General features: G+C 50.3%; 1 protein-coding gene across 1 annotated transcript in view; it reads left to right on the top strand.

Annotated features, from left to right (window-relative positions):
• The window catches only part of abca1b (ATP-binding cassette, sub-family A (ABC1), member 1B), a 29,744-nt gene that overhangs the window by 491 nt on the left and 13,275 nt on the right, over window positions 1-15,978 (top strand). Inside the window, exons 2-12 of the mRNA XM_041047519.1 lie at window positions 1,201-1,313; window positions 2,803-2,896; window positions 7,037-7,178; window positions 7,370-7,488; window positions 9,803-9,924; window positions 10,081-10,284; window positions 11,874-11,963; window positions 13,840-14,080; window positions 15,009-15,148; window positions 15,236-15,352; window positions 15,681-15,875. Coding sequence (XP_040903453.1) covers window positions 1,248-1,313; window positions 2,803-2,896; window positions 7,037-7,178; window positions 7,370-7,488; window positions 9,803-9,924; window positions 10,081-10,284; window positions 11,874-11,963; window positions 13,840-14,080; window positions 15,009-15,148; window positions 15,236-15,352; window positions 15,681-15,875 — 1,530 coding nt within the window. The 5' untranslated portion in view covers window positions 1,201-1,247. The remainder of the gene's footprint in view (window positions 1-1,200; window positions 1,314-2,802; window positions 2,897-7,036; window positions 7,179-7,369; window positions 7,489-9,802; window positions 9,925-10,080; window positions 10,285-11,873; window positions 11,964-13,839; window positions 14,081-15,008; window positions 15,149-15,235; window positions 15,353-15,680; window positions 15,876-15,978) is intronic.

Below are 15,978 nucleotides of genomic sequence, written 5' to 3'. Positions count from 1 at the left end.
GGCCCTGTGGGGTCCGGCTCTGTGGGGTCCGGCTCTGAGGGGTCCGGCCCGGAGGAGTCCGGGCCTGTGGGGTCCGGCCCGGAGGAGTCCGGCCCTGAGCTGCGCTGACACGGTTAAATCAAAGTGGGTTAAAAGTCCGTGTGTGGAGCAGGGGGTGCAGTTCCTGACGGGCCCGCTGGAGGCGCTGCAGCAGACCCCCCCTCTCTGACCAGCGATCAGCTGATGATCGGTGTTGGTGACTGATGGAAGTTTGACTTGTCCACAGAGACTTACTGTCCATTCAACATCAGCTGTTTAGAATCTGCAGACTAATCAATAATCAATAAGTCAGAGCTCCACTGTGAGCTAGCAGCAGCATAATCAGCTGATCCTGATCACACTCACTGATACTTTATCAAGGCTCTGATGTGTCAGTGATCACCACCGTCCCTCCACACGGACCTTTACCTCAGGGTGTCTCAGGATGTCTCAGGATGTCCCTGGATGTCTCAGGATGTCTTGGTGGGTGAGACAGGACTGACGGGATTTCACAGCCTGATTCTAATCTAATGATTTAATCACCATCATCTTCTGAGTTCAAGGACATTCGTGTGTGTGTGTGTGGGGGGGGGGGGGGTGTTAATGTTCTCCCCACTTCAAGTCGTTATTCAGAGTTTCCTGTGTTTTGAATGAACAAAGAGCTGAGACTCAAAGAGTGTGAGTGAGTGAGTGAGTGTGTGTGTGTGTGTGTGTGTGTGTGTGTGTGTGTGTGTGTGTGGTTGGGGGGTATTTGCAAGTGTGTAAATACCCCCCCCACACACACACACAAAGGATCCATGATTTGAAGAGAAGCAGGACGACGGAGCCTCCTCCACAGGGGGGACAGTCCTCAGTCTCCAGATCTCAGTCCAGTCCAGCCTATGGAAGACTTTGGACCAGGTCCTTGCTTCAGCGTGATCCAGAGACCTGGAGAACCAGGAGCATGAAGCTGGTCTGAAGGCTCGAGCTTCACGAGGCACATCTGTACGGTCCAGTCCAGCTGTTGTCAGCTGATCTTCAGGCTAAACACACCTGGCTTTCTCTGGATTCATGATAACTGACAGTGTTTGTGTGTGAAGCTGATAAATGTGTGTGTGATCAGCAGTTTCTGCTGTGACCTTTGACCTTGGCACCTTTGAGCCGTGTGCTGGCTGAACCTGCGTCTGTTTGTGTTTAATGCAGAGCGAGCGGCAGCGAAGCATCACTGAGGCAGAGCGACGGCGGCAGACATGTCCGTCACGACGCAGCTGGGTCTGCTGCTGTGGAAGAACTTCACCTACAGACGCCGGCAGACGGTCAGTCACATGATCACACGTGTTCTCTGTGATGAATGGAACACACAGAACACAGGTCTGAGCCGTTTCATTTCAGTTTCTCTGAGATGAAACAAAACGTGAAGACGTTTGTGCTTTTGATGCTAAATGATGGAAACAGTTCACTTCCTGCTGATTTCCTGCTGATTGGCTAATCAATCAATCGATTGATCATCTCAACATTTTCTAGTTTCCAGGCTGTTTTCTCTTCACACACCTGCTGTGAAACCATCGTCTGTTTTTCATAATGAATCTGTTTAGGTTGAGTTTTATGAATTCTTATCTGTGCATTATCTCCCATAAACTCTGACCTCAGATCAGTTTCAGGTCTAAATTTCACAAACAGCAGGAATCGTCTCAGGACGTTTAGTCTGTCTGTGTCTCTGGTGGACGTCTGTCGTCCTCCGATCATTCTGACCCTCAGCTCTGTGATCGTCTGCTTCTGTTGTGTTAGTTTGTTCTTTATGGTAAAAACCTCAGTGTTTGTTAAACTGTGTCAAACGCAGCTTTAACTTCATCATCAGTGTTTTCCACAAACGTTAGAGCCATGAAGAAGAAGATGTGTGCAGGAGGTCGAAGGTCAGAGTCGCAGCGTCCTGATGATAAAAAGCATCTCTACATGAAAATCGGCTTTGATTTAAAGTCGAAGAACCAAACAAACAAAAACGGATTCGTCAGGACGAGAAGCAGAAGCAGAACGATGATGTTCAACAGGTTCCGTTTGACTTTTCTTTATTCAGCAGCGACCAGAAGAAAATGTGTTGTAGGTATGAGCTCGGCAGGTTAACGTCCTGTCGTCCCTGTCAGTCCTCAGACAGTCTCCGGCGTCTCACACGTAGACAGCAGCTGGCTGATGGAGTCTTTGCAGCGTCAGCTTGAATAATCTTTGACCACGTTTGGTTCATTAAGCTGCGTTTGTTTATTCTCTGAGCCGGAGACATGAGGAGAAACCGTGATTGGACGGTGTTTAAAGACTCAGCCGGCGGAGCTGGACTCCTGCCTTCACCCTCCTGGTGCGGCAGAGGTGGAAGGAGACGCTGCAGCAGGACTCCTGTGAGCCCTGTCTCAGGGTTTACTCCACCTTTATGAGCCACATCAGGGCCTGAGCCCTGCAGTCTCCTTCACAAGAACAGATCAGATCTTCATCCGTTTCCACTGATGATGATGAGTTAGAGCAGCGAAGCCTCAGATCAGGAGAACTGGACTGAACTGGTCTGATCTCTGAAATACCAGAGCTGGGTTGTGATGTTGTGTATTGTTGTGTACGGTGTGTAACAGTACACCTCTGTGTGCTGGCTGTGACTCTGTGCTCTGCTTCCTGTTGTCGATCGATCGATGGCTCCTCATTAATTATTAATGATTCTAATAATAAGGACGTGAAGCTGCTTCCTGCCTCACGCAGGAACACACTTAGCGACCTGATGTGTCAGGATGGTTAATGGTTTCCTGTCTCTGTCCTTCTGTCTCTCAGCTTCAGCTCCTGGTGGAGATCGTCTGGCCGCTCTTCATCTTCTTCATCCTCATCGCCGTGCGGCTGAACTACCCACCGTATGAGCAGCATGAGTGTGAGTTTTAAAGAAACCTGATCCTTTGTTAAAGCTCAGACTGAGAGTGTGGAGGTTCACGCAGCGCTGATGATGTTCTGCTCTCACTGAGCCCGACACCAGTCGACTGACTGAGTGATCGGGCTTCCTCATTGGCCGTTGGATGGTTAATGGTCATCAGGGGGCGCTCACAGTCAGCGCTGCACCTTAGCGCCTTCGTCTCTTTGATTTTTCCAAATCAGGCAAAGCTCAGCTTCTCTCTGAAGGAGAGTCTCCATGAGAGCGAGGTTTGGCTTTCCCTCCGCAGACACACCTGTCCCTCCGTAGGCACACCTGTCTGTGCTTTACTGTGACAGGTAAAGATTGAAACCAGCAGGGTGACAACACGACACCATGACGTCATGAATCTTTAAAAACACTTCACATTTCAGTTCCTCAAACAGCTGCTGTGACTTTGACAGGGACTATTTTCAGCGGCGGATGGATCCACATTTGGTGCTGTAGTTAGTATTTGTGGCGGCAGGATGTGTGTGTGTGTTGATGGTGGTGGAGTTAGACAACTGAGTCTGAAACCAGCAGAGACTCGTGTGTTGGACTCTGCAGCTTCGCTCTGAGTGAAAGAAACTGAGCTTCACCAAACTCAGTTCAAAGTGAAGCTGCAGCTCCATGCTTCACTGTGTTAGCGTTAGCGTTAAAGTGTTTCGGTGTGTTAGCGTTAAAGTGTTTCGGTGTGTTAGCGTTAAAGCGTCTCTCTGTGTTAACGTTAGCATTAAAGCGTCTCTGTGTTAGCGTTAGCATTAAAGCGTCTCTGTGTTAGCGTTATGTCTCTGTGTTAGCGTTATGTCTCTGTGTTAGCGTTAAAGCGTCTCTGTGCTAGCGTTAAAGCGTCTCTCTGTGTTAGCATTAGCGTTAAAGCGTCTCTCTGTGTTAGCGTTAGTGTTAAAGCGTCTCTGTGTTAACGTTAGCATTAAAGCGTCTCTGTGTTAGCGTTATGTCTCTGTGTTAGCGTTAAAGCGTCTCTGTGCTAGCGTTAAAGCGTCTCTCTGTGCTAACGTTCGCATTAAAGCGTCTCTGTGTTAGCGTTATGTCTCTGTGTTAGCGTTAAAGCGTCTCTGTGCTAGCGTTAAAGCGTCTCTCTGTGTTAGCATTAGCGTTAAAGCGTCTCTCTGTGTTAGCGTTAGTGTTAAAGCGTCTCTCTGTGTTAGCGTTAAATCATGTCTCTGTGTTAGCATTAGCGTTAAAGCGTCTCTCTGTGTTAGCGTTAGTGTTAAAGCGTCTCTCTGTTAGTGTTAAAGCGTCTCTCTGTGTTAGCGTTAGCGTTAAATCATGTCTCTGTGTTAGCGTTAAAGCGTCTCTCTGTGTTAGCGTTAGCGTTAAAGTGTCTCTCTGTGTTAAGGTTAAAGCGTCTCTATGTGTTAGCGTTAAACGGTTTGTTCTGGACTCGTCTGACACCTGATGTTAGCCTGTCCACGCTAACCCTGTCACTGGCTGTGTGCGGTCTCACCTGTCAGGTGTTTCACTGCTGCTTTAACCTCGGACCGACACGGTCCGGCTGAAATCCTCTACCCTAACCCAGGTTCAGTTTTATCGTTTTGGTTTGACAGAGTCCACAGGTGTCAGAGAGGTGCATACTGGGTAATTTTGCAGGTATATAGAGCTGCTCCTGATAACTCAGACCCTTGCACCTTTAAGGACGTCTGATATCAGCTGTCAGTTTGACACTGAAAGCTCCAGTGATTCCTGATAATCTGAGGTTATTGATTGATGATTGGCCTGGTGGAGTAAGTTCAGAGGAAGTGCTCACTACTGCAGGATTTCAAATTAAAGGTGTCCACGCTGAAACTGGCCTGCTGATTTATCGGAGCAGTTTATGGCTCTTTATCTCTGGGCTGTAACGTCATTATCAAACGTGGTGAAGGTCACAGAGCTCGGCTCAGCATCGATAAAGTCACACAGGCATTATATAAGAACACGGATGACCTGCTGAGCGCTTCGCTCTCCCATCCTCCTCCATCCGCGGCAGGAAGCCGGCGCCTGTCTGAAGCTCAAAGCTGAAACCATCAGTCAGTCAATCGACTGACAGGAAGTGAAGCAGCAGCTGTTCTGGAAACTGATGGTTCGAACGAGAAATATTCGTTAGTTCCAAATGATTTGCTGCTTCGTTTGTCCTGCGTGACCGTCCCGTGTGCTGTCCACTGATACTGACGTAACTGTTGGTCACATCTCCACTGCTGGAGGTGCAGGTGCAGGTGGAGGTGCAGGTGGAGGTGGAGGTTTAGCAGTCCGGGGTCCGACTCTCAGGGGTCATACTGAGGGACCAGGTCTCAGAGAACCACCGTGCAGACTGATGGTTGCTCATTGGGTGCAGGAGGATGAAGGTGAAGGTCTCCACCTGTCAAAGTGTCTCAGACTCACTGGACTGATTTTGTCCTCTCATGTCTCCCTCAGGTCAAAGTTCATGTGTCCAACTCAAACGTTGAAAATCAAACGTGAAACAGTGAAGAGATGAAACAGTTCAGTTTCTTTCCTTCAGAGAAAAGGTTGAAACGTCCCTCTGGTGTGATGTCCAATGTCCACAGCAGGACATCAGCTGCTTCCGGCATCATGATTGACCTGAAAAAGCCTGAGCCTGAGCTCTGTGTAAAGCTGGCGGTTTTCACGGGGCCGAACGCGGCGGCAGGAAGCGCGTCATCTTCCTGTTTTCCTGTGAAAGCAGAAGCTCTCGGCTCTGGAAGCTCTTTCGGTTCTGCAGCAGTCGGCGGTTTGAGGAATGTGATTCACGCAGCATGTGAGCTCAGACGTGTCGAAACCTGTCGCTTCGAAGCCGCTCAGAGAAAGTTCCTGTGGATCAGAGACGAGCAGGGATGTTATTTCACCGGCTGCTTTAAAGCTCTGACACAACAGCTTCCTGTTTGATTTTTAACAAACTGTTTGTTTGTGTCACAGAAAAGTTCAGCCTTTCACTTTCTGCTGCCACGTGTTTAAATCCCAGTGTCTCTGCCTCGGACACGTCGTCCGTCTCTGTCTCTGCACGTCAGACTCTTTAGTTTGTCTCTGACACATTCATTAATTACATTAATGTTTGATTATTGAACATTAATTGAACATGAAGTTGTTCAAGAGCATAAAGTTCAGTAGTTTTTTATGTTTCCTCATAATAACTTACAGTTTGATGAATGAATGAAGAGTTGAGGAGCATTAAGAGTTTAATATGAAGACGGACACTGTTGTCCCACAGCGGTGGACCTGCTGACGGACATTCTTGTCCCACAGCAGTGGACCTGCTGACAGCTGGACAAATGAAAATAAAGCGTGAACTTTGGTAAGACAGGAAAAAAAAGCAGACTGATGAGAGGAGTGTCCGTGTCCAGGACACGCTGTGGACAGTTAGTGTGAATGATTCAAGTCTTGAAAAGGTGAAAGGTATGAAAGGTATGGGATGATTGAAGCAGCTGAGCCAGGCCGTCTGTCTCGTGGTCTCGGCCGGTTTAGACGCAGCTCGTCCTGGACTCTGCCTGCTGAGCAGCTCTGCCTGTATCTTATCTGTGTTGTGATTAGACAGAGGCCAGCTGGCACCCTGCAGCCTCTGATAGCAGCTCCTCTCAACATAAAGCTGACACGGGGGTGAAGCCACGGGGGGGCGGGGGGTAAAGGTCATCGTGCTGCGGTGAAGCAATCGCCGCCTCCGCCCTGGACTCGGCCCTGCGGCGGCTGCGGCTGATGCAGGTTATCTACCTGCAGTGAACGTATGGACGCTTTGTTCCAACACGGCAGCGAGATAAAGAAGAAGAAACGTCCTGAACATCTGTAAGATTAATCTGACTGACGCTGCTGCAAACACACGTGTTCTGACCGGATCACACGTGTCTCAGGGGCCTTTACAGTCCAGACCCCCAGAGCCTCCAGAACATCTGGACTCTGTTCCAGCTCCTGGTTTTTGGGTTCATTAAAGCTGAGCAGTGTGAAACAATCCACCGATTCAGTTCCTGCTTCACTTACTTCTGATTCTGTCATTGACAGCTACGTCTCCCATGAGTCTTAGCAGCAGCAGGACAGTCACAGACAGAACAGAAGAGATGCTTCTGTCGTGTTGAGACTTTTACTTTGGTAGCAGTTTCCAGGTGCTAACACTGAGTCACTTCCTGTTTTTTCTGTCCACAGGTCATTTTCCCAACAAGGCGATGCCGTCGGCCGGCACGCTGCCCTGGATTCAGGGAATCCTCTGCAACGCCAACAACCCCTGCTTCAGAAACCCGACACCGGGCGAGTCTCCGGGCGTCGTCGGCAACTTCAACGACTCCATGTGAGACCAAGCCTCAGAGCCGAGGCTCTTATTCTGAAAACCGATTCATTTAGAAATGAGCTGTGTTTTAGTGTTACCTTCTCCTTGTGCTCAGTGTTTACCTGTGACGGCTGTAACGTCGTTCTTTTCCTGGTCCTCGTGTTTGAGACTCACAACTTTGATCTGTAACAGGAAACTTTGTGTGTTTGCAGAATTTCTCGTCTGTTCTCAGACGCCAAGAAGATTCTCCTCTACAGTCAGAACGACAAGAACCTGGATGGATTCAAGGAGCTGGTTCAGGCTCTTCAGGCGCTGCAGAACAGCCAGTCAGGTAAGAAACACCTGGATGTGTGTGTGTGTGTGTGTCAGCCCTGTGATGGACTGACCTGCCTCTCACTGGGATCACTAACAGCTGAGGCGTCTCAGACTGGAAACCAGTCGATCACTGATGCTGTTCCAGCTTCTCTGATCTTTCTGGTCTGATCTCTTCATTAATGGGAGCCTGAAATCCCAGCATGTGGAAACCTGCTGCTGGTTTTGTTAGAGCTGGACTGGACGGACTCTGGACTCTGTGACCTGTGTCTGAGGTCGAGCTGAAACCTGAGCCCAGCAGCTCCTCCTCCTCCTCCTCCTCCTCCTCCTCCTCCTCCTCCTCCTCCTCTGCTGCTGCTCGTGGATTTTTCAGGCTCATTAAACAAAAAGAATTTTGCTTCTTTGTGTTTTAATTTGTGGTTTTATCTCACAGCGGGGGGCGTGTCTTTTCTGTACCTGCTCCGACCTGCCGGCCCTCCCCTGCCCTCCCCTCCCCTCCCCCTCCCCTTCCCTCTGATGGAGCCTCAGCATGTTTCTGCTCTTTATTCCATCTCATGGCGTCTGATCAAACAATCGCAGCCTCTGACTCACGTGATGTGAGCGGGGGTGGGGAGACGAGCCGCGGCAGGTTTACCTGTTAGAGGCTTCTCAGGTGATCTCACCTGGTCAGAGTGCAGAGCAGAATCAGGCTCATTAGGTGGAGGTCGGGGGGGGGGGGGTCCACCCTCTGGCCCCGCCCCTACAGGTGAGGGTCAGCAGGCAGTGGCCAGCGTGTCGTCTCTCTTCATGTCGTCCTGTCACGTCGAGTTTTCTGCCGCTCGGCTCGGCGGCGTCACGCTGAGTGTCACCAAGTTCAAACATGTCGCTCTGCAGCTGAACAAACACGAGACCTGATCTGAAGCTGGACGTCTTCACTCAGGGAAACTCTCAGTTTCAGCTTTTTCTGTTATTACCGACGATTTTCTTCCAAACAGGAAAAACATGGCGTCTCGATCTCTTAGAAAAACTAACTGTAGAGCTTTTAAAAGACTCTCCTCCCCCACGTCCTCGCTCCTTTTCTCGTGAGTGTAACTTTAACGTAGGTCCAGGTCCGGACGGGACGGCGTCTGGGTCCACACCTGGGCCGCGGCACGCCTGAACAGGAGGCGTGGCTGCTTAGAGACATGTACAGTACAGAGGTGTCCCGTGTTGGTGTGAGTGCAGCTGAATAAAGTTGAGTGTCCTCTGTGGACGGCTGTGATCGAAGCCGACGTGTTGCTCTGCTGGAAACTCTTCCTCATTTGACCAATCACATCACTCAGAGCTGCTGATGTCAGACAGCTCCACCTGTCCACTGACCCGTCACTAACATGGTTACCTCTGCAGACCTGCACAGTCAGCTTTTTGTCCCTGTGAGGCCTCCGTACCTCCAGCTTGTCCTCGCTGCAGACAGAAGCTGTTTCCACTGCAGGAGGAGGAGGAAGGCCGATGTGAACCTGTTGGTGTGGACTGGACCTCGTTGGCTCTCTGATGTCTCTGCTGATGGAGACGTGTCCTCAGAGGAATCACAAAGCGTTTGGTGTTTGATGTGATGAAGACGCAGATGATGAGGACGTTTCCATGGACGCAGGATGTATGAACACCTACGGTCCGTCTGCGCCGGCTGAGGAGCCTCGGTCTGGTGAAGACAGACTGTCCTCTCTGAGGACAGGGACACTGTACGTGTGAGTCTGGGATCATTCAGTCAGCTGCAGGACGGAGGTTACAGGCCGTTCAGGACACGGTTTCCTGTGTTCAGACATGTTGACTGAGCTCGTGTCGGAGCGTCTCCGTCCTCGTCACAGCTGCCTGTTCAGACCTGTGTGAGAACAAAGGGGGGGGCGTGATCCCTCCACCTGAGGGGAAATGTTGTCCTCCAGACATGTGACAACATGCGTGTCCTGTTTGTTTTCTAACCTCCTGCTCACACACATCACCAGCCCCCACAACACCAAATATGGACTTCCTCTGACGGCCTCAGGTCTCTGTCTCACCTGCAGCTGAGTTCTGGTTCTGGTTCATGGTAAACAGGAGTAAACAGGAAGTCACATGATTGACAGCTGACTCACTTGGACTGTTTGGTGATGTCATGCAGAGAAAACTGACCTCAGGTCAGCTTGTACTGTAACATTATGAATCACAGGTTAGCAGAAGGTAACTCTGCCTCAGTGTCTCCTCCAGCTGCAGAGACGGACACAGTCTGTGGACACACTGCCCTGAGCTGTGTCTGCAGGCCTTTTCTCCTCTGTGTGGAGGACAGAGGAGGACACCGAGGGTCTGACCTGCTCCGTTTGTCTCTGCTTTTTCTCCCTCAGGCTTCAAGTTGAAGCATTTCCTGCGAGACAATGAGACCCTGTCCAGCTTTCTGCTGAGGAACGCCTCCTTCCCCGAACACAGCGTCCAACAGATCAGAGACGCGGACGTCAACCTGGAGAAGGTGAGGAGGCGCTCTGCACATGCTCAGTCTGAACTCACTGAAGCACAGAATAAGTTTGAGTTTGAATAATCGTCAGTGGATCAACTGAATCTTCTGTTGTTGACTGACCTTTGACCCTTTTGTCTTGCTGTCCTCTGTTTCTGGTCTGTGTCTCAGGTCCTCCTCAGAGGTTTCGGGGTCCACCTGAGGGACATGTGTCCCAGGAAAGGGGGCGAGCGGAGTGTGGAGGACTTTGTGACGATCCCGGACCGACAGGTGTCCACGCTGGTACAGGAAGTCATCTGTCAGGCTCCCGCCTCCTGGCTGAACCACGCCGAGGACCACTTCCTGAACAACCTGGACTTCTTCAAACCCATCCGGGTAAAAACACGCCTGCCGACAGGCGACAGGTCACAGGGCAGAGCTCTGATTGGTGGACACGTCTGTGAACAGAGGCAGCAGCTGATAGACAGACACAACGACAGAGCGATAAAGTTTTGTTTCAGCTGCTTTAGCTGTAAACTTTATCACTAAGATGCATGAAAATACCGATGAAACAGCCATTTATTAATTATTCATTATTATTAATGAGTCGTTTTATAGAGCAGTGAGCAGGTAAATTCACCTGAGATTTAACTGACGTGTGCCAACGAATGAAGCGACTGCAGGTCGACTGACTGCAGCGCGTCTTAACGGGCCGAGTTTTCTGTAAACAATCACAGAGGTTGTTTACAGCTGTTGTTTACAGCTGTTGTTTACAGCTGTTGTTTACAGCGGCTCCACAGCAGTTGTCATGTGCCCTCAGCTTCACTCACTGACCACATGTGGTCCAGACTCAGACCAGGTCCTGGTCCTGGTCCTGAGCTTTCAGCTGTGTCTCAGGGCAGCTGCTGAAGGCTGAAGTTATTTTGTCAAACTGCTGTTTCCAGGGTCACGTTTTGACCTTTGACCTAAAGCCGGTTAGTGTCAGTTCTCACTCGGAGGAAAAGAATAGAAGAAGAAAGGGTTAGGGTTAGAGAAGGAGACGTGAAGCGGCGTCTGAATGCTGGAGGCGTTCAGGTGACACACGGCGAAGGTGTGTTCGCTGTGTGTTCAGTGTGTTATGTGTGTGTGGGAGGAGGCGTGCCTCGGCCTGTCTCTGCTCTCTCCGTCTCAGTTTTCGTAGCCTGGAGACCGGTTTTCGTCAGAGAGGCCTCGGCTTCTTTTGTCTGCAGAAATCTACGAGCGACGGTGAAACTGAAACGAGCTCAGACGAAGTTTCTGTCTGAGCTGAAAGTTTCCACGGCAGCAGAGACAGAACGTTTAAAGTCCTTCATTCAGTTTCAGTGGAGTCAGAGGACGATCGGCAGTGAGTCTCTGACAGTGAGGACCGTCTCTGATCGGTCTGAGCTCAGAGCAGCTCCTCTGTCTGTCCCTCTGTCCAAAGATTCCACACAACAAAGAGCGAGTGAGTTCACAAACAGGTGGAGACACGCAGCTGCATCAGAGCTCACTGTGGACAGGGACGGGCAAGGTCCACCTTCCTGCTGTTTTATCTGAATAAACCGAATGTCTCAGTCAGAGGACACGCTTGTCTCTGGCAGCTTTTATTAAACCAGGGTTAAAACAATGTGATGATTTGGGACAAAGAAGAAGACGACGTGATTTTTATCTCAGAGAAATCCACGGCGATTCTCAGGGTCCAAATAGGTCAACACGCTGGATCATACGTCAACGTTACAGGGTTAGGGTTAGAGGACTGAGGACACACATGTCACGTCCTCACTGTGTCTGGGATCTGAATCTATACCAGTGAAGTACAAAGACATTCATTCATTAAGACATTTAACAGTTAAAAAATGTCTTTTAGGTTCGAATGAAGAAAAACTCCATCAGCTGCTCTGTCCCTCTGTCCCTCAGAGTCCCTCTGTCCCTCTGCAGGTTTAAACTGAAGCTGGAAACTAAACTGATTTTGTGTCAATGTCTCACAGAAGGACTTGAGGTCTGACCCAGAGGCCATCAGACAGGTTGCCAAGGCAACCAACAACCTCCTGGACAGTCTGGGTTCACTGGCGGTCGAGGTAAGAAACGCACCTGATCACATGACCATCCAGCAGAGTTAGAGTTTAGTTGACAGACAGACGTGTCCTCCAGCAGAGTCTTCAGTCCACGTTAGCAACAGACTGGGGCCACTGGGTTTACTTGGCAGCTCTGAGTGTCTCTGAGTCTTTGTGTCCAGATAAAAGCTGTTTTCCTGCTCAGAGACAGATGAGCTCTCAGCTGAACAAAGACTCAAACGTCTCAGCAGGTTTTCACTTCACAGTCTCTGAGCAGGAGAAAACACGAGTCTGAACAAACAACACACGCTCAGCGTCCATCTTCGTCCCGTTCGCTGTCCTGCTGAGACGCCGAGGGCTGCAGCTGGCTGCACGGAGCAGGTCACAGCAGCTCTGAGGACACGCTGGACGTCTGAAATAATGTCAGTGTTAATAATGTGAAAGGTGAAGAAACACAGAGAACAGCTGCTCGAAGGACTGGAGACACAGTGGGGACAGACTGACTGGAGACACTGTGGAGACAGACTGACTGGAAACACACTGGGGACAGACTGACTGGGGACAGACTGACTGGAGACACACTGGGGACAGACTGACTGGGGACACACTGGGGACAGACTGACTGGAGACACAGTGGGGACAGACTGACTGGAGACACAGCAGGGATAGACTGACTAGAGACAGTAGGGACAGACTGGTGGACACTGAGGACAGAGTGTGAGCTGGCAGTAGACTGAGGCTGGTGTTAGGACAGACTGATAATCAGACTAAAGTTCAGTGAGACTGACCCAGTTTGTTGTTTTTCACCCTGAGGCTATAACACATACACACACACACACACACACACACACACACACACACACACACACACACACACACTGCGTTAAATTGAAAACATGTGACTGCTGTGTTTTGTTTGGTTTCTGTGGATGCTGAGTCAGGCACAGGAGTGTGTGTGTGTGTGTGTGTGTGTGTGTGTGTGTGTGTGTGTGTGTGTTATATAAGTAAAGTAAATAAACATGTTTACAAACCGTAGTAAAACAGAGTAAACGTGTTTGATCCAAATTATTTTTCTCGCTTTGCTTTCTGAGCTTTACTTTGAAATTCTTGTCCCAGAGGAAGTGGCAGGTCAGGGAGTCACTGTTCCAGAGTCACATGAAGAAGAGCAAACAAACCTCAGAGCTCAAGTCACTTTTCCTCCTAATCAACGTTTTTCTGTCTCTTAGTCAAAACAAACTTTATTTAAACTGTTGAGCTCTTCACGTCCCTTGGAAACCCCGTACGTCCCACCTGTCAGAGCCTCAGGTCGCCGAGCTGTCACCGTCCACGTTAGCTCTAACCCTGTTAGCGGCTCTTTACTCCGTCCAGCTTCAGAAACACAGGTTGTCCACATGAAGACGACACATTAAACGTCCTGTAAACGTCCTGCAAACCTGCTGCTGAGTCTCAAAGGACGCCACCGTCCATCGCTCTGCGTGAACGTGTCATATTTTACTGTAGTGATGTGAGACAGATTCCTGCCGAGGTGTCGACCTGCAGTAACCTCTTCCTCTCAGAGCTCCAGCAGGAAACGACAGCAGTCCCCCGTCTGAGCCTCGTCCTCTCCGCGTCCTCTCCGCTCTGCTGTCCTTTCTTTGCACTGTATCAGCTGAAGTCCCAGCGTCTTCTCACTCTCCACGTTTCAGCTTCAGCATCAGAAGGTGCTGAGTTTTAGTCACTGATACTAAAACACAAACCAGTGACGCAGTGCGGCGGCTGGCGGTGTCTCCACCCGACCACCGCTGCAGCCTGCACCGGCACCAGGACCCTGTCAGACCTGGTCCAACTGTTCAAACCCAGAATCCGTCTCTCTCTGTCGTGTACTGTGTGGTCTAACCAGTCCCCTGTCTCTGGTGTCCAGTTGGCCAGTATGAAGAGCTGGATCGACCTGAGGAACGAGATCATCTTCCTGATGCACAACGCCACGTCGTCGCCCAGCGCCATGTACCAGGCGGTCTCCAGGATCGTGTGCGGTCACCCTGAAGGCGGCGGCCTGCAGATCAAATCCCTCAACTGGTACGAAGACAGTAACTACAAGGCTCTGTTCGGAAACCACAACAGCAGCGAGGACGAGCCCTCGTCGCTCTACGACAACTCCTCCAGTGAGTCCTCACGGTTTATACAGGCAAGACGGCCACTACAACTCCCATGGTGCATTTCACTAACAAACAGCCAGTCACAGAGTGTTCTGTCTTTTCTTTCACTGTTTAAATCTGATCACTGTCTGATTCTGGATCAGTTAAATTCAAAACCCGGAGCAGCTTTAAAGAGTCTGAGTTCACTGCTGCTCTGATTGGCTGCTTCAGACAGCAGCTGGTGCTCATGGGTATTGTAGTATTTAGAGCTGTGCACCAAACTGACAGGGTTAACCTCCCTGTGTCTGTGTGTGTGTGTCTCTGTGTGTCTCTGTGTGTCTCTCTGTGTGTGTCTCTGTGTGTCTCTGTGTGTCTCTCTGTGTGTCTCTGTGTGTCTCTCTGTGTGTCTCTCTGTGTGTCTCTGTGTGTGTCTCTGTGTGTCTCTCTGTGTGTCTCTGTGTGTCTCTCTGTGTGTCTCTGTGTGTCTCTCTGTGTGTCTCTGTGTGTGTCTCTGTGTGTCTCTCTGTGTGTCTCTGTGTGTCTCTCTGTGTGTCTCTGTGTGTCTCTGTGTGTCTCTCTGTGTGTGTCTCTGTGTGTGTCTCTGTGTGTCTCTCTGTGTGTCTCTGTGTGTCTCTCTGTGTGTCTTTGTGTGTGTCTCTGTGTGTGTCTCTGTGTGTGTCTGTGTGTGTGTGTGTGTCTCTCTGTGTGTCTCTGTGTGTCTCTCTGTGTGTGTGTGTGTCTCTCTGTGTGTCTCTCTGTGTGTCTCTGTGTGTCTCTCTGTGTGTCTCTCTGTGTGTCTCTGTGTGTCTCTGTGTGTGTGTCTCTGTGTGTCTCTCTGTGTGTCTCTGTGTGTCTCTGTGTGTGTCTCTGTGTGTGTCTCTGTGTGTGTGTGTCTCTCTGTGTGTCTCTGTGTGTCTCTGTGTGTCTCTCTGTGTGTCTCTCTGTGTGTGTCCAGCTCCATACTGTAACAGTCTGGTGAAGAACATGGACTCTAACCCGATGTCCCGGATGATGTGGCAGGCTCTGAAGCCTCTGCTGATGGGAAAGATCCTGTACACGCCCCACACCCCAGCAACACAGAGGGTTATCCACGAGGTATGACATCACTTCCTGTATCATCACTTCCTTCGGGAGGGGCGGTCTGTCTCACCTGTGTGTGATCTTTTTCTGTGGTGCGTTCAGGTGAACCGGACCTTCCAGGAGCTTGGTGTGTTTAGGGACCTGGGAGGAATGTGGGAGGAGATGAGACCCAAAGTGTGGAACTTCATGGAGAACAGCCAGCAGATGGACCTGATCAGGGTAACTGGACTCCGCCCACCACCTCACCTGTTCTGTCTCTGTCTCCGTTCAGTTTATCTCACAGCTTTAACGTCGTGATAAAGTCATTAACCTTTTCATTTGACGCCTGCCGTTTATCCAAGCTTTGATATTTTCCCTGAATGAGTTGATTAATCCGATCCAGTCGGTTTTCTGTGTGAGTGCGTATCATCAGATAACCAAACGTAAATCAGCTCCCGCTGACGACAGGCCACAGCGCTGCGTCATTAACCTGATCACGCTGGTTTCTGCTGTGAACTGATTCGTTTCAGTGAGACAAATAAAGTCCTCCTGTCTGTCCGCTGTCCAGACTCTGCTGAAGAACAACGTCACAGCTCGCTTCTTCCACGCCCAGCTGGCCGACACAGAGTGGACCGTCGCCGACGTCTCCAACTTCCTGTCCAGGCAGGTGGATGACCCCCAGCCGCCGGGTAGTACCATCACCTGGAGGGAGGTGTTCAACGAAACTGACCAGGCCATCATGAGCATCTCCCGCTTCATGGAGGTCGGTCGGCAGGAATCTGTCACTTTGATTTGAGTGTAATCAGAACAAATATCTGAATGTGACGCAGGTGAACGTGAAGGTCGTTTGTAGGATCTGAGCCTGA

The sequence above is a fragment of the Toxotes jaculatrix genome, chromosome 10 (assembly GCF_017976425.1).
Source record: "Toxotes jaculatrix isolate fToxJac2 chromosome 10, fToxJac2.pri, whole genome shotgun sequence".
Classification (NCBI taxonomy): Eukaryota; Metazoa; Chordata; class Actinopteri; family Toxotidae; genus Toxotes; species Toxotes jaculatrix.
Note: the sequence above shows the minus strand (reverse complement) of the source record. Positions and strands in the feature narration are given on the sequence as shown.